The following is a 16,973-nucleotide window of genomic DNA, read 5'->3' on the forward strand; positions in this document are numbered from 1 at the left end:
AATAACAGAGAGAGAGAGAGAATAAAGATAAAGAATTCTTTACTTTATCTAAGACTTTTGTTCGCATCGGACACTTTCTAGAGTTCCCAGTGTTTTTTTGGAGTTTCTTTTTTGGATGACAGCTGACCTCTAACCTCTTCGGTCTTGCTCTGATTGGCTGCTTGCTTCAGAAAAACAGGTAAATATATGATCAGAGTTTTAACTTTAGTTTGTTGTGTGTTGTTCGTTTTAGTCCTGTTTATTTGGAGAAGTAGAACTTGTGTTTTCATGTGGTGTGAAGAACTATCTTTGCTTATGGAAAACAACTATTGGCAACACTGAGAATTATGGTCAAATCGTGTTTTATACCATCACCATCATATAAAAATCAAATTAAAATAAAATAGATATGCAGGTTTTTTTATTTCTAATAATAACTTCTAATAATGCAGACAATGACCTACCTTTAAAGGTAAGGAACCAAGGAACTGAATTATGATGCAGTAAAATATTGTTGTATTTCTTGAAGTTTCTTCTGTTTCAGGATGCCTGAACAGTCGGCTCTTCCTCGTCTGCACATTCTGTTGCTCTGTATTTTGGGTTCAACATTTCTGGCCCATGGCTTCCCTCGACCACGACTCCCTCTGAGGTACTGATTTCACATTAAAGATCCTGTACCACAGTAGGTACACACACACACACAGTGTCTGTCCAGCTCTTTGTATGGATTTATGATCATGTTATGAAAAGCTGAACTGCTTCATCTTCCATACTGTGGAGTGAAGTTCCAATTTTCTTACATTGCCTACATTTTTGTGTCACCTCCCCTGACTCAGGACGACTGATGGGTCGGAGGAACCAAAAGAACATACCTGGGATGTCTTCTTCCCTTCTGTTGCTATGCGGGACTGGAGCATTAGTTTGATGTCAGGCCCCCGTCCTGAAACCAAACGGCTGATGACGAAGACCTGGCTAACGGCTCCAGAGAGTGAAGAAGCAGGGTAACTGAGGAGAGGGAGAGGAGGGAGAACACACACCGTTGTCAGACCTGGAGTAGAAACACTAGTGGATAGCAGTTTTCCGGCAGGATGTTAGCGATGTTATAGCACAAACTTTTTTTTTTTGGCAATAAGATTTACATTAAAAAGGAACTCTAAAGGCTACAGATAGAGACATAATAACAAACAAATACAACTGATGTGTGTTTTATTTCAAATTTAATTTCTCATGTGTTTATAATATTAAGCTTTGGTTTAAGCTTTTGGATTCAATGTTTACGCAAAACTAAAGTTTGTTTCCACATGAAGAAATTCTACATGACATCTGGAGAGAAGAGAAAACATGCACAATTGCCGTCAATGCTTAAATAAATATTAAGTTTGGTCCACGACTTTGTCCCAGCTTTTAATGTGAATTGGAGTTTGACACTGAGTTAGAGAGTGTGATTATTGTACAACTGTCAACCGTCCAAGTGTTGAACTGCATCGTTGACTGTACGACATGGTAAATAACGATGGTCTGTATGTTGCTAGAATGGACCAAGCCTGGTCGTCTGAATGGCCGTCTCGAGAAGCTGGGATGACAAAGAGAAACATGGTGGTGGCTGACGACGCCGCCTTCAGGGAGAAGAGCAAACTCCTCACCTCCATGGAGAGACAGAAGTGGCTCAACACCTACATGCAGAAACTACTGGTGGTTGACTCTTCCTGATGGATTCTGTCTGCCGTCACTGCAAGGCAAAATGGCTGCCGTCACTTTTCTGCCAGCGTCTGAGATGAGGGAGTTCAGGGATTATAGGTTGAGGAATGACACGCCGTTTTGCTTTTATAGTGCTTTACTTTGGCCTCTGAATTAAACAAACTAATCTATGAACACTTAATAAACACCTGGAAATGTGAAAGTCATTCTGTTTGTGACCAATAAAAAAGGTGCAAATGATTTCAATTGGTGCAAGTTTGTCAAGTTTGCAAGGTTAATCCCTAAATGCATCACACACACATTTCTAAAATCTGAACCAACTGGTGCACCATGGGACTTTCCTAAAATACTGTAGGTGCTGTAACTCAAAAAGGTTGGGGAAACACTGTACTATACTTACCAATATAGTATGAGTGCAGTGGTTCCTGCAACTGCTTAAATGCAGAAGGTCCTGGGTTCCAGCCCCAGAGGAACCACATAGGTGGCGCCTCCTGGGAGCAGCCTGTTGCAGCAGATCTGCAGTTCACCCAAGAATTTCCCCAGAGATCAATTAGGGTAGGGATTATGATTGTTAAAACAAATGCTTGAGGAGTAGCCATTTATTCCTTTTCCATAAATGAGGTGTAGCAAATGACAGTGAATTTAAAATAATGTAAACTATGTACATCGTGCTGGTACGATCTGATTATCTGTAAAAGTCCAAACATATACTCTCCCATGCATGGATTTTAACATGAAATTCCTTCTTTTTTTTCATTTGGGGCTGTAACACAGAGCGGTCTAGGGTGGTATCAACACCAGTCCCTCCAGTTCACCAATCACTTCCTGCAGCTGCATGCGAGTGTCCAGTCTCCGTCTGTCTCTGACTTTCTGCAGCGCAGCCTCAGTGTGAAGCAGCAGCCGTACAGCCTCAGATGCTGGCAGCTTGTCTGGAGCCTCAGCCTCTCTGCTGTGCCTTGCTGCTGGGTAGGTGTACTCTCTGAATGGGCTCCTCTCCTCCAGTCTCACTCTGCAGGTCTTGGGTTATGGCAGATGAGGTGTCCAATCCAGAGAACCAGGCAGAGACGACAGGAAGTGGGAAGAACAAAAAGTCAATCAATGTAGTGATAATGGTGTTAGTTTGTAGAAGAGGAGCTCATCACTCCATGAAGAAACAGAGAGGGATGTGTGTGTGTGTGTCAATGGTGTCTCTATGACCTGTGCTGTGTGGAGCCCGAGTGTGTCTTAATGACCTGTGCTGTGTGGAGCCCGAGTGTGTTCTCTTGTTCTTGGTTGCCGTGCTGACACACATTGGTGATAAGCTGAGGCTCCTTTACTACAGAAACTACGTGGTGGCAGTCCATCACACTGTCCTGCAAAACACACACACACACACACACACACACACACACACAAATAAATATTTAATATATTTAGAAATACTGCACACAAACTAATCCAGCAAAACAATTTCATGACTTTAATAATGTTAAATATCAGAAATGTGCGACAATATTTGTAAATAAACTGAGTGTTTATTAGCCTGTGTGTGTGTTTGTGTGTGTGTGTTGTGTCAAACTCACCATCCAGCTCCAAAAGACACTCTCCACTTGTTTCCAGTTCAAATACGACTGCAGCAGGTCACAGAGCTGCTTCACACACACACTGTCCTTTTAAACAGACACACAGAGCAGGGAATGGGACTTTATGGCCTCTGTTAATAATAAATAAATAGTCTTTTATTTTATTCCCATTAAGTTCCTATCAAAACTTGTTAACAATTAAAATAATCATTTTTTTACCTAGTTACATGTAAATACTGCTCATATTTTGGTGAAACTGTTGCTGTTACTGTGTTTGTTATAACATTACATTTTTAAAGTAAAATGTTTTTATATTAATTTGGTGTTTTAGTCAAATTAACAGCCTTTTGTCAGTGAAACCTCTGTTGTTTATGGTTTAACATGTACTCACACATGTACTGTACACATTCAGACACACACACACACACACTAACACACACGTGTTTTATTGCAGAACAGTCTGGATCAACAGCAGAGGAGGACACAGTGGAGGAGAGGCTGGCTGAGAAAACCTGACAATAAAAAGGACAACGTTAACGTTAGACCACATTTCCAGAAGTTTAGGCCAGTGTTTTTCAGCCTTGGGGTCGTGACCCCATGTGGGGTCGCCTGGAATTCAAATGGGGTTGCCGGTAATGCCTAGTAACTAAGTAAGTAAGTGATTTTATTTTATTCAACTAATTATCATTCTTAATAAAATTAGACTGAAAACATCACACAACCTTAGACAACGGTATTATTTTGCTTTCATGAATATGAAACAAGTTTTCAAATTTAATGCAGAATATAAAAATGTCTGAGCTTGAACATCTTGATTGACACCTGTGATCAAGTGAGAACTTTGCGCATTAATCTGATTACTCTGTATTTGTAACAGGGTATAACAAACATGATCAAGAGCTAATTCTAGAAAAAAAAATATGTCCAGGGTCGCCAGGAATTTTTGATGTCAAAATGGGGTCACACGCCAATACAGGTTGGGAACCACTGGTTTATGCTCATGAAGTTTGTTTAATGGAAAACTGGGTAACGGTAGAAAAACTTCTGAGATCTTTTTTAAAAAAAAGTTTAAGGATTTTTAAATGCAGATTTCCTCACAGTGTGAAGTAACCGCGCCCTCTCCTCCAGAATGGAGAGCAGAATCCTTTGTTGGTGCCTCAGAGATCCTCTCAGCCACTGAAGTCTCCTCAGAGAAGAAGGGTCAAACTGAAGGTCAAGACAGACAGGAGTCTTCACCTGACAGGACACAGGCATGAACACTGTCAGACAAAACACGGCTCACTGCTCCACCCTGACAAGGTTACTGTTACCTACAGGTCGGAGTGTGAGTAGGGTGTTGTCCAGCCGCTGCACGCGATGCATCAGCAGTTTCTCCAGTGTTCCTGTGGCGAACAGCCAGCTCACTGCCAGCAGGAGATCTCTGCTGGAGAAACTCTTCCCTTCTTCCTTTCTGCCACACAGCCAGTCGGCGTGGAAGCCGCTCAGCCTGAGGCCTGCAGCCACCACCTGCCTCTGCACCGGGGCTACATGGAGAGAGAAAGCTGAGTCAGCAAAATTTAGATATTATTATAAAGATTCATGTCTACTGTGACACAACAGGTGAGTAGAACTTCACACTCAATCAACGCCTTCAGGCAACAGATTAAAAAGATCTGGGCTATTTTATGCCCTTCATTCTGGCTCCCAGGTGTCAGTCAGACTCTTCTGATGTTTTTATGTCCTAGATTATGATGTCACCACTGTGTTAGAGAAGGTGAGTGACATAAATATTTATCTACAGTACGTGAGATCCAACATAGAGCGAAAATCGAGTTACATTGCACCGTAGGAACGGAACTAACATTAGTCGAAGAACCCCTGTACTTGAGTCTATCTTTATGGTACTAAAAGACCAGTTTTTTAATACTTAATGGTACTTCATTTTCTCATAGGATTTCACAATGGCTTTGTCAATTTAAAAAATAATTTTTAAAATGTAAACAGTGCCTCTCTTGTTCATTGCCTTTGACACTTGAAACACACATTAAGTTTCTTTTAGTGGCCGACACACCTCCATATGTTCAGCGTGGTTTGGCTGAATGTATCAGTGAATCAATGAGATCTTGGACAGAGATTATGTTTGAGTGGTAAATACTTCAATACAGCAACAACAATAGTTTCACAGATCCAGAGCAGTATAGGGAATAGTCCTGACCTCTCATTGGCTGGTCAGTGACTTCAACAGGAACGTCGTCTATTATCTGAAAGATGTTGGTGAGCAGCTGCCAAAACTGACCTTCCTGAAACACAGAAAATAACAACAGTGTCAAATGGATATCTTAATTTTACCTCAATGTCCTCAGTTCTGATTATTGAATTTTATTACGATCTGTACGTCAGTAATCTTATTTCCTGTCGTGTTATAGTTATTTTATTTGTGGCAGTACACTGGTGGACTTTCAGAATACCCCACTCTCACCTGATGACCGTTGGCTTTGTGTCATTAGCTCACAATGTCGTTCGACATCAATTACGTGGTACGACATAGAGGGGAAAAAATAGATCTGAGAACTTACCACCTCGGGTCCATCACCGAATTTCGCCCGTCTAAAGGACTCAGGTGTGGGGACTACGTCCAGGCCGGTGGCCGCTAACAGTCTGCACAGAGTCGCAATCACCTGCTTCACCTCCACACTCGCTGAGGCTTTTCTCCGCTGCATGTCCAACACTACAGGGCTCCCACCACAACCACTCCGTCATAACACCACTGACGACGGACGTTACTTTCCACTTAACCATTGTAACCATCTAAGTTCCTCCATGTTTCTCCTCAAAAGCTGTCGTATTTGGCGCCGTTGGTAGTTTTTGGCTGTCGTGCTGCGCACAAAAACAACGTCATGGATGTGACGTCACAACAGCGCGTTTAAATTGAAGAAGTAAATGCTGACTTCCAGGCCAGTTTATCATCCGTCCAAGTTAACGTCACATGGTTTTCCTCTATACTGTGTGGTTTTATTTGATGTTTTGAAGTATCGGTTTGTGCCCGTCGACCTTTTACGTCCGAAACTTTCTTTCTACCGAAACAATGAACTCGGACGTGGAGGAGTTGATGCCGAGGCTGCTGCCTGTGGAGTTCGGAGTCAAGTCAGAGGCGCTGGATCTGAGCGGACCTCCGAGAAACCCGCAGGAATATCTCCGACAAGTGCAGTGAGTCCACCTCCAATTTTAGTGTGTCTTGGTCCGAGAAGAAAAAAATAATAATACTTTTGTTTCCTCTCCATCAGGTTGGAGGCATCACTGTGTCCAGAGGTTGTAGTTGCTCAGATTGACCCAAAGAAACTAAAACAACCAACCGTGCATGTGTCTGTGAGTAAACTGTTCTTAAAAAGCGACGATAAAGCGCCACCTAGAGTATATTTAATTTAAGTGAAATATAGCTATACACATGTACCATAACGAAATAAGGAGTATAATCAGTTGAACACAGTAGACATACACAGACAGTATACACAGTAGTTAGGATATGAACTCCTAAATAGAATTGTCACGTGTGTTTACCTGCTCTATTATACTTCATCTGTACTCTGTGTGATATAAGGTGTTAGGACTTCATGCTGCACCCACAGGTCTGTGCCCCAGCCTCAGTTGGCAGCAACAACAAGTCAGTAACTTCTCAGATGTCAGACAGGTAAAAGTTATTTGTTTTTTTTCATATGTCAATGTGTTGCAATAAAAATAATTTTTCACAGCTCAAGCTCAGGTGTCACTGCTGCTCTCTCCTCACTTTTCTTTTGTTCCTTTTAGAGAATCGCAAAGAACAGGACACGCTGGAGCAGCCAGACTCTGGACAACAACATGACCATGGTGAGGAGAGGGCGTCACTCACTGGTTTGAATCAGCGTTAGCATCTCATTAGGACTGTGTCTCTCTGAGGCTAGGATGTGAACAGATTTGTTTATTTGTACGTTCTACAGCCAGATCTAACAGATGAAGAGGGCTGGAAGAGGTTTTGTTTAGGAGAGAGGGTCTGTGTTGGCGACTCAATCTGTGACACAGAAGTGGAAGCAGAGCCAGGGGTTGACTACAACAAGGTTGTTCAAAGACCTTTCTCATGTTGGAAGTGAAAAAAAGAGCATCCTTTGTTTGGTGTGGATATTTTGGAGTCAACAATTGACTGATACACTTGCATTTGTTGGTTTAGGTGGGCTTCCCTCCCTTCCTCAGCATCGTTAGCAGGTTAAACCAGGTAATCATTCCCAGATTTTCTAATGCCTCAATGCTACAATATCCCATGTAACCTGTTATTTTTGTTTATTTTTTGTCTCATGTCAGACCACAGTTTTAATGTTGTTGGAAATTCTTACGAGCTGGTTTACAGACAAAGACTTCATTCCACAGCTGGTGAGTTTCCATCAATGAAATTTACAGCCGAAACATAAACTTCCTGATTCTCTTCCTCACCACTTAATGCAACCTGAACAAAAACAAAAAAACAAAAACACGCTAGCTGTAGGACAGTGATTATCAACTGGTGGCCTGCAGGACAAATTTGGACAGCGGAACCACACAATCCAGCCCATGACTGGATTCCAAAATTGTGAGGACAATAGAGAAACCATCATGTGGTCCCTACTATTAAAATGTAAAAATGCCTTCAGTTCTGAATACACATCAAATAATTATGTTAGACAAAAATTTTATTTTTACTCCATTTTATCTGGGCATCTGGCCCACAAAGTACCTGTCCAGAAAACTTCTGGCCCTCAGACAAATATAGTTGGTGACCCCTGCTGACTATCAATTAGAACTGTGTACTTTTTTTTCAAAGTATAGGGAACACTGAATGTGACGGCTTTTCTTTCCAGGGTTGCTGGTTGTTTGCTTTGTTAGCCTGTCTAGAAAAGCCTTTAATACCTGAGGCCCACTCCTGCATCAGACAGCTGTCCAGAAGATGTGCCCAACTCCGCAGCGCACTGGTAAGACCGGGTCTGGACTGCTGGCCTGTTTTGTGTCATTAATGGCTTGACTGCACCTTTATTTTAAATTTGACAAACACATTGATGTAGTATTTATTCTTGAGGAACTCTGACAGTAGCCCTTTATATTCCACAGGAGAGCAAGGACGATGAAAAACTGCCTGCACTCAATCTGCTCATCTGTCTTGTTGCCAGGTATGCAAAAATTATCAAAAAAAAAAATTGTAAAAATGTACATTATCATAGTAGTTTAAAGTAAGTACAATTTTTGTGTAATGCATTTCTAAACATCTGAATCAGCACAAATATGAACCATCATGTTTATCTTTGCTCAAAAACTATGCTGTTATGGATTTTTTTAATTCCAGGTACTTTGAACAGAATGATTTGGCCGACCAGCCGGAGTGAAGAAAAACTGACCCAAACCATAGGATTTTTAAATGTTTTAGTGATTTCACATCCAAGTGAGTCATTACAGTAAAGTTGTGGTGAGACCACAGCAACACGAAAATGCCAAAAGATGGAACTCAACACAGCCAAGCTGAACTGTATTATGTGAGAGATTAACAGGGCGTTTTTATATTTGATCTGCATTTGGTTAGTTATGTGAGAGATTAACAGGGCGGCCACATATGAAAGCTTTTGCCCCCAGTTTTTATATTTGATCTGCATTTGGTTATGAACTGTTTATTTGAAAATGTTAATAAAGTAATTTGAATTCTGAAAAATGCTTTTGGATATCTTTTTCTCAAGGTGTGGGGTGAGTCAACCCAGTCGGTATCTTTAGAAAGGAATGTCAACGTACAACTGAATTAGTCACATCAACCCATTTCCACATACATTTAATCCAGACATGTTATAGGATAACAATAAAAACGACAATCATTACAACTAATAACTCAACTTTATTTTAGATCAGACAATATAAAAGATGAAAGTGATTCAAAAGCAGTAAGCGATCACATGTATCCAAATGAAAGGCAGTGACATCAAATGGGAGTTCTATGTTGTCACATCAACTTAAACAACTTCATGTCACTGTCAGATTGATCAAATTTGTATTAAAAAAATGACAGGGAATTGTTTCTTTTCCCTGTCAGAGGCTCCTGAGCCAGGAGCCCAGTGACAAACAGCCAGGTGCATCGAGACCAAAACGTCCAGCAAACATGAGATAGATTTCAGTTAACATTAGAGATGAACTTGGAAATCAGACAAAATCCACTAGAACGACAACTTTCAAAACAGTCTGAATTTTACAGACTTTTGTTTTTTACAAGCACTTTTAAAAGATGCATCAACTGAGGACATTCAACAAATCAGCAGCCAGATTAGCGCCTCTTGTCCTTCCTGTCTTTATCTTTTTGCTCCCTGTCACTGCGAGAGGACCTTCCCCTTCCTTCCTCACTTCTCTTCCTTCTTTCCTTCACTCCCTTCGAGTCCCTTCCTCCGCCACCACTTCCTCCTCTCTTTTGGTGACTCCGGTCATCCTTCTTTCTGTCCCTATCCGATGGCCTTCTCTTGCGCTTATCGGTGTCGTGACTGCGACTTCGGCTGCTGCTTTTGGATGATGATGACGAAGAGGATGAAGAGGAAGAAGAAGAGTGGCTTGATCCGGAGGATGAAGAGGAGCTACCGCTGGAGGACGAGCCGGAGGATGAGCCAGAGGAGCTGTTACTACGGCTGCTGCTCTTCCTCGACTCTCTTACCTTCTTCCTCCCCCTCAGGCCTTCGTCTTCCTTTATGGACAGAGCAGGTGTGGTGCTCAGGGTTTCCTGGGAATCAGGCAGCTTCACTGGGGCCTCTGATTCGTCCTCTGATCGCTCTTTTTTCACCTTGAACTCGTTTGTTGTGTCATGACCCTCCTGGCCAGATGTGCTGACATTCTGTCCTGACTCTGCAGCGACAGTCTGGGGTTCTGGGTTTGGTGAAGCCCGTTGAAGCTCAGGTGACTGTACAGCCTTCACCGCTGTCTCCCCCAGAGGGGGACTAGACTGGGGCTGCTCATTGGTCTCTGCTGCATCCTGGCTGGGTATGGTTGGTTCGGAGGACTGGGCATCTTGGGTATTCTCAATGTAAAGAGCAGTTGGCTCTTGTTTTACTTTTTTTCCCCCTTCGTCTTCCTTTCCATTATTCCCCTGCTCCCCCTCTACCTCCATCTCCTCTGACCCTGGACTTGGCTCTTCCTCCCTCTTATCCTTCTGCTCACCATTGTCTTCCACCCTCTCCTCTACCTCCTTCTTATCTCCGCTGCCTTCCTCACTAAGCTCCATTCTTTCCCGTTCATCATCTGCCCTTTTCTGTACTTCTATTTCTTCTTCCTCCCTCTCACCCCCATCATCCTTTGCTACCTTTCCACTTTCCTCCTTTTCCCTTTCCTCCTCCTCTTCATCCTCCTCTTCCTCCATCTCTACATCTGCCCTGTTACCTGTCACCTTCACTAGCTGACCTACTGGCTTACCCTCCACCGGACGGTCCACTCCTGTGTTGCTGTCCTGGTCGCGGTTTGGTGGTCTTCGGGGGCGAGACTCCATTTTACTGAGGTGTTCAGCAAAAGCCTCACGCCTCTCTTCAAAAATAGCTGAGGAAGGAAGACACATGAATGTTTGGATTATCAGACACCTACAGATCAAAATATATACTGGAAAATAAATGTCTACAGTGGTAACAATGCACATTGGTTGATTTAACGTTCTCTTCATATCAGACATTTTATTTTGTGGTTTCCACTGCCAGCGTAGCTCTAGATCTCTACACAGTAGGGAACACCACAGCACTAACACAGGTAGGCGGGCACAAACAAGGAAACCCACTGACCATTCAGTTTCTTGGTGGATTCATCGTGGAGTTTCTGTGAGGCAGAGCACATTTTTCCAGGCAGATAGAAGAGGTGGGGCTGTGTCTTGGTGCGAATGTATTTCACCAGCTGATTATTGTGGCTTGTCCACTCTTCTTGCTGCAAAAATAAAGTGGCAAGAGTTATTTAAGAGCAGTAAAAAGTCAAAAACCAGGAGGTCTTGATTAGAAGACTGCAGGGTACCTCAGGGCTCAGTTTGAGAGCCCATTCTGTTTTAATTCTATGTGCTTCACCTAGGACAGATCATTTTGGGAATGTTTTCTATAATGTATATACTGTACATATGACACACAGTTCTGTTCTTTTAAGGATCCACCGGTACATAAGCTCTTCTCCTCAAACAGCTGCCTGACTAGCATCAAACAGCCGTTAATTAGAGACTTTAAAATCTGCTCCAGAAAAATGGATCTCTTGTTTAGAGGCATCAAATTGATATACCGTTTTCACAAGACAGTGACTTTAAAATCTGCTCCAGAAAAATTGACCTCTTGTTTAGAGGCATCAAATTGATATCCTGGCCGTGTTTATCTAGTATAGTCTTCGAAATATGTGAGTTGTTTTTTTTATTATTTAGCTTTGTCTTGTGAGCACAACATTTACTTCCAGTTCATCTTTGGATTCAGTTTAAAATTTGAGATCCCACTTTTAAAGCTTTAAATTGTCACGCCTGATAAACATTAATGGGCTGCTGAAAGAGTACAACCTGAGATGAGACCTTAGATCCTAAGGTCAAAGCTTGATACTCATCATTCACAACCATTTCAAAACTAGAGGTGATCTAGTGGAACACACTGTAGAAACACTTACCAGCTGAGCCAGTTCGACTTTCTGTTCCAGGAGTCTCAGCTCAGTCTGTTTCGCTCTCCTCTCTTCAAACAGCTCTCTCTTTTCATTCTCCACTTTCTTTCGCTCCGCTTCTGCCTGAACCTCCAGCTTCTGCTCAATCTCCGACCGTCGTTTTTGCTGCATGGAGATATGGGTAACAGAGTTTAGGTTTAAAGTCAATTTTGAAAAGTGTTTTTTAAAATTACTCTTCATTGTGACACATTTCCGGCTCCTCACCTTCTCAGTGGAGACGTTCGACTCCTGCTTGAATTTTTGCAAGGTCCCCATTAGCAGGCCAAACATACGCCGATTCCTAGTGAAGAAAACACACCAGAATCACACAAGGAAATCTGTCTTGCGATGATAACAACCCATTTAGCATTTACTTAAATCACAAACGCCAATGGCCTCTCAAAATGAAGGTGCCTTAAATTTACAGATCACAAAAGTAACTTTTCCAGCTTCTAAGACTGTGATGAAGGAATCTTGCCTCTGTTTCCCTTTTTCATCCATGGTCTGATCTTGGATGAGGTCTCGGCGTGTTCGCTCCTTGGAGGTAGCTACTACAGACGACTGCAATGCCGGCTGAAGGAAAGAAAAAAAAAGAACAGATACATTGGTCTACTGATTGGTCGGCAGTCATGTACTGTATGTAAAACCTGCAACCAAAAATTAAGGAATATAGAAAGAAATTAGACAACGTGAAATAACATTGGCCATAAATGGTAGGGTATTTAGTGCTTACATCTCTATTGCAGTAAACTTATTGTTTTTTATACTGATGCTGAACAATTAAGTACAAGATTATTGACAACTCTGCAATAACCATTTTCAATTCTTGGTAAATATGACATTTTTTATTATGACAAAAAAGTGTGTTTATTCCTCACGTTGACTAATGGAATCAGTGTTGCATTCAAAATAGATAGGGTGGACACTAAACCTGAGTGAACTGTTTTTGTATCACAGGTCTGGTTGTTGTTAATTCTAACTCCACAAATCTGATATTTAAAATAGGCCCACAGTCAACAATATATTCTTACCTTTTTGACATCGTCATCATCCTCGGCATCGCTGTCGTGTCGCACATCTCTCCTGGCCCTCTGGTCTCCTGCCAGTCTGAACATGCACATAGATTAAAATGTCAAACCACTGTTACCAAAGGCTGGGAATTTGATCTACACACGTGAAAAGTACAAAAGAGCCAGAGTGCAAAAGGTCTTGGTGGTGTGCTTAAATAAGTACCAAGTGAATGAATTCATGTTTAAGTAGTGTTTAAAAAAACTTCTCTTTGCATTAAAGATGATTTTGAAAACAAAGCATTTCATATTTTCATATTCAGATACATAAAGCTTTGTGACCCAAAGTGAAATTGTGAGAGCATGGGAAAAATTAATTTTTCTGAAACTTTTTCCAAAAACAACTCTCTTTAGTTGGCTGAATGTGAATGCAATGCTGCCTAAACCACATTTTAAACTTGGGACACAACTTTTCAATTACACCATCTACTTGCTACTGTTCAAAGGCCTTCAGCAAAACTCAGCAACTTAGCTCACCTCAGCAAAGCTCCATCAATGTCTCTTTGCTTGGCAGGGGGGCCACCGCTTCCAATGTCAGAGAGACTGCGCCTGGGAAAGTAATCAGAGACATGAATAGAACTCAAATATAATCTGTAAAAACCCTAGAACTGTCAAAGGTCTCTGTATGAGTGTCCATCTTTGGTAACATCCCTGCAGGTGTTGCAAGTGTTGTGTTTAACTAAACAGGCATGTTTCACATTGAGTAAGTAAATTGTGAATAACTTGAAACCGGAAGATCAACATATTATATATATTCCTTAAATATACTTTTGAGACATTTTTTGTTGGGTGGTGCACTGTGGAATTTCTCTAATGTTAATTGTGCTGTAGCTCAAAAAACACTGGGAAACACGTGTAGTATATCACAAAGTTGGCAGCAGTGTTGATTGATAAAGATACTGTATGCAGCTTTGCAAATAGTGCATGTCTAAAAAGTTATTCAATTACGGACACTTTTGGCTTTGAACCTTCTTCATTTGATTACTCACAAACTGAGTATTTATTTTTCTTCTAAAGAATTCTGTGCTCTTCTTTTGATTATTTCACTTGCCAATATATAATTTGTAAATATTTCAGCAGATTTATGTTTATGTCATCCAGAAACAAAACATGCAGAGGTTTGATAATGAGAGAGTTGCATAGAAATTATAGCATATACTAAATATACATATTTAAATTTGTATTATTTATGTATTTATACACTTTTTCATAATAATTTTATAACACATGGTTAATTGTAATTGTTGGCCTCATAATTCTGACTGATTAAACTGGTGTAGATTTACATATTTGTCATACAAGGAGATTGGACACTACAGCTTTAAAAAACTGATTGTCATATTTCTGGAAAAAAAATTAATTATTGCACCAAAAACCCTCTAACACTTAACTCTACCCATTTGTCTTTTGGTAGCTTTCCCACTTCCTCCCTTTTTTCATTTGGTCCCGCCTCTTCCAGTGTTTACTGTACATTACGAACAATCCCCGATACAAGGGGGTGCGTTAATATACACTCATCAGGTTAAGGGAAAGAAAAATTACAATAAAACATTTAATTCTGTTAAGTTTACAGCATTCATCCCATAAAATAAATCAAATGTAGTCTTACCTCAGCAAGTTAAGCCCTCTGCCTCTACCTCCTCCCACGCCGGCCAAGGGGCCGCCGAGCCGGCGAATTTGACCCGGTCTAGATACACACACAAAAAAAGAAAATCACGTGAAATTGCATCAACTGAACACGCGAGTTAGCAGGATGGCAGGAAGTATTTAAAAAATGTAATATTACTAAAAATGGTATAATTTGTCTGCCGAGAGGTTGAGACGTTGAAAACATAAAAACTCAGAACGCGAAACGACGCCTAGAACAGGCCTACCGCTAGTGGAACACGCTTAATATGTTGTTTTATCTGATACACTACAAGTGTGATTCCATTTTGCAGTTTTATACAAATAATAAGTCAATTTAGAAAAAAAAAATCAAGAAACGGTTTTGACAAGACATCTGGGTTGATTAGCTAGCCAGCTACCTTGCTCTTGTTAGCCTCGCCATTTGAAAGCTCGTGGTGAGCAAACTATTTCCGCAGACAAATGTGAGAGTGCACGCGGTCGACTTACCTGGACTCATTTGGATCACGTCCGGTTAGTTTGCGAATATTATCGTCCACATTTTTTAAGCTTTCTTTCGCTTTTTCGAGCTGGTCCTGCAAGCTCCGCACCACCACCGCCATCTTGTCTCACCCTAGCGCGATTCACGTGTTTCTTCTTCGACGGCTTTGGCTCTTCTTTGTTTTTAATGGAACGTGTGGCAAAACGATGTTGAACATTCACGCCACCTGTTGGTATGGAGTTCCTTTCTTTTTTTAGTTTCTTCCTCCCTTGCTTTTATTTTACATAAATTCAGAGCTTCACTTTTTTTCAGCAAATTTCTTGACTTATTGTTATTGTTAAGTTGCAGGTAGTTTTTTTGGACTATGTTATGTATCTTATCGGTGTTCATCTTTGGGTTTAAACAAATTTAGTAGTATAAAACAAGTAACTATTTTGCCTACATAAATGTATGTGAATGTGAATTATGAAGTAGCACTGTACTTGTACGGACGTCGTTTCTTAAGATACTTTCTGAGGGAGAAACTGCTGGAGATGACATTAAAGGAGGAAACACCCTGATGGATGTGTTGATAAACTGTCAGTGTTTTGAGAGTTCAGTACACTTTTCCTAAAACTTGCTGGACCTGAACCTCGACAAGTCAACATAAGCTGCACCAAAGTTAGTTATTTTAATGGTTTAAAAAAAGTCAATAGTCTTTTCTCCAAGTTTTAAGATAAATTTAATCATTTCTGTTCGCAGCAGCAGTACAACTGTTTTGTAGCATGCACTAGTATGCTGTAAAAGGACCGACCATTTAAGTGTCTCACTCTGTTTCATTGCATTCACAGAAGGCTATTGAAACACAATACATAACACAGAATGCTATTAGAGGTATACTAATAACCAAAGAAAACAAAAAATGACAACAAAATCAATAACTTTTAAACATTTTATTCACTGACTAAAAGAACATAGATTCAAATCACTGTTGGCCCATGTTTGCCTCAAACATGTAACTCAGGAAGTTTCTCACTGCTTTGCAATTTGTCCTTGCCGCTGGGAAGCTTTCAGGTCAAATTCTTAAACGTAACCAATCGTTCCATCTGAATTTTGTTGTTGTTCTCTTTGTTGAAGTTCTCTTTGAAACTGATTTCATAGTATTTAAATGCTGTGCTGAAAACATTTTTAGAGATAAACTTTGTGTTTACATTACATCACGTTTGATAGAAAATCTACACCATCTTATTCAGGATAACATCTGGCCTCCTGTTTACTAGAGATTCGGGTAAAAGCCCTGCTATGTGCTTGCTTAGACAAACACGATCACACAGAAACTGAGCGGTTTGTATATTTAAACATTAAGAACGGGAAAACCATCTGAATCTGAAAAGACAAAACAAAAAACAACACACACAACAACAACATCGCTTTTGATTAACACCATATGCGTGATTTCATTATATACTTCATGTTCACATATTGAACTTGGACAGATGTTGTGTAAGAGAACTACCATAACGTGTTGTTGATACATATACAAATATGCACTATGAGAGTTATACTTATTTATATACATATATATTTTTGAGTCCTTCCTCAAAGGTTTTCTAAAGAAGAGGCCAGGCGCCATCAGCACTGCTTGTGCCCCTTTGTGGCCACTAGTTAGACTGCTGTTATTGCAAACTGTCCTGATTTTAAACAAATGCACAACATTCGTACCACAATAAAACTGGGGCCTTCGAGCCAGTCTCACAGAGACCAAAAGTGAGCCCGCCATGACCGACGCTGCTGCTGGGCTGGCTGAATCAAAAGATCTCAAAAATAAAGACACATTTTCCATAAATCATCATAAGGCCAAGTATTGTCGTTGCAGGTTTAAATAGTTTTTCATTTCTGCTGTGTGACAATAAGAAAATAATATTCTTAAAACAG

At 40.7% G+C, this 16,973-nt stretch overlaps 4 protein-coding genes across 5 annotated transcripts; 2 read left to right on the forward strand and 2 right to left on the reverse strand.

The window, feature by feature from the left end:
* Window positions 1-407: 407 nt before the first annotated feature.
* pth2 (parathyroid hormone 2) lies at window positions 408-2,444 on the forward strand. The gene is made up of 3 exons (XM_025061080.1): window positions 408-628; window positions 816-982; window positions 1,472-2,444. The coding sequence occupies exons 1-3, from the start codon at window positions 525-527 to the stop codon at window positions 1,687-1,689; spliced, it is 489 nt and encodes a 162-aa protein (XP_024916848.1). The 5' UTR covers window positions 408-524; the 3' UTR covers window positions 1,690-2,444.
* On the reverse strand, window positions 2,262-6,095 carry tedc1 (tubulin epsilon and delta complex 1). Of its 2 annotated transcripts, none has more exons than XM_008316757.3 (8): window positions 5,795-6,092; window positions 5,434-5,518; window positions 4,554-4,762; window positions 4,338-4,475; window positions 3,680-3,751; window positions 3,240-3,326; window positions 2,910-3,029; window positions 2,262-2,694 (listed from the first exon to the last, which is right to left on the reverse strand). In XM_008316757.3, exons 1-8 carry the CDS (start codon window positions 5,936-5,938, stop codon window positions 2,458-2,460), a joined length of 1,092 nt encoding a protein of 363 aa, XP_008314979.1. In that variant the 5' UTR covers window positions 5,939-6,092; the 3' UTR covers window positions 2,262-2,457. The 2 variants fall into 2 exon arrangements, with proteins under 2 accessions (XP_008314979.1, XP_024912465.1); XM_025056697.1 differs by having other exon boundaries at window positions 2,554-2,874; window positions 5,795-6,095.
* Window positions 6,096-6,134: 39 nt separating this feature from the next.
* Window positions 6,135-8,922, forward strand: gemin2 (gem (nuclear organelle) associated protein 2). The gene is made up of 11 exons (XM_008316778.3): window positions 6,135-6,425; window positions 6,503-6,584; window positions 6,817-6,906; window positions 7,023-7,082; window positions 7,193-7,309; window positions 7,420-7,464; window positions 7,551-7,619; window positions 8,084-8,194; window positions 8,331-8,389; window positions 8,563-8,791; window positions 8,870-8,922. Exons 1-10 carry the CDS (start codon window positions 6,304-6,306, stop codon window positions 8,600-8,602), a joined length of 795 nt encoding a protein of 264 aa, XP_008315000.1. The 5' UTR covers window positions 6,135-6,303; the 3' UTR covers window positions 8,603-8,791; window positions 8,870-8,922.
* Window positions 8,923-9,079: 157 nt separating this feature from the next.
* On the reverse strand, window positions 9,080-15,224 carry pnn (pinin, desmosome associated protein). Its single transcript, XM_008316789.3, has 9 exons — window positions 15,068-15,224; window positions 14,562-14,639; window positions 13,430-13,501; window positions 12,917-12,992; window positions 12,364-12,458; window positions 12,111-12,186; window positions 11,856-12,011; window positions 11,009-11,147; window positions 9,080-10,772 (listed from the first exon to the last, which is right to left on the reverse strand). Exons 1-9 carry the CDS (start codon window positions 15,178-15,180, stop codon window positions 9,523-9,525), a joined length of 2,055 nt encoding a protein of 684 aa, XP_008315011.1. The 5' UTR covers window positions 15,181-15,224; the 3' UTR covers window positions 9,080-9,522.
* Window positions 15,225-16,973: the final 1,749 nt, after the last annotated feature.

This window comes from Cynoglossus semilaevis, chromosome 1 (assembly GCF_000523025.1).
Source record: "Cynoglossus semilaevis isolate Cse_v1.0 chromosome 1, Cse_v1.0, whole genome shotgun sequence".
Lineage (NCBI taxonomy): Eukaryota > Metazoa > Chordata > Actinopteri > Pleuronectiformes > Cynoglossidae > Cynoglossus > Cynoglossus semilaevis.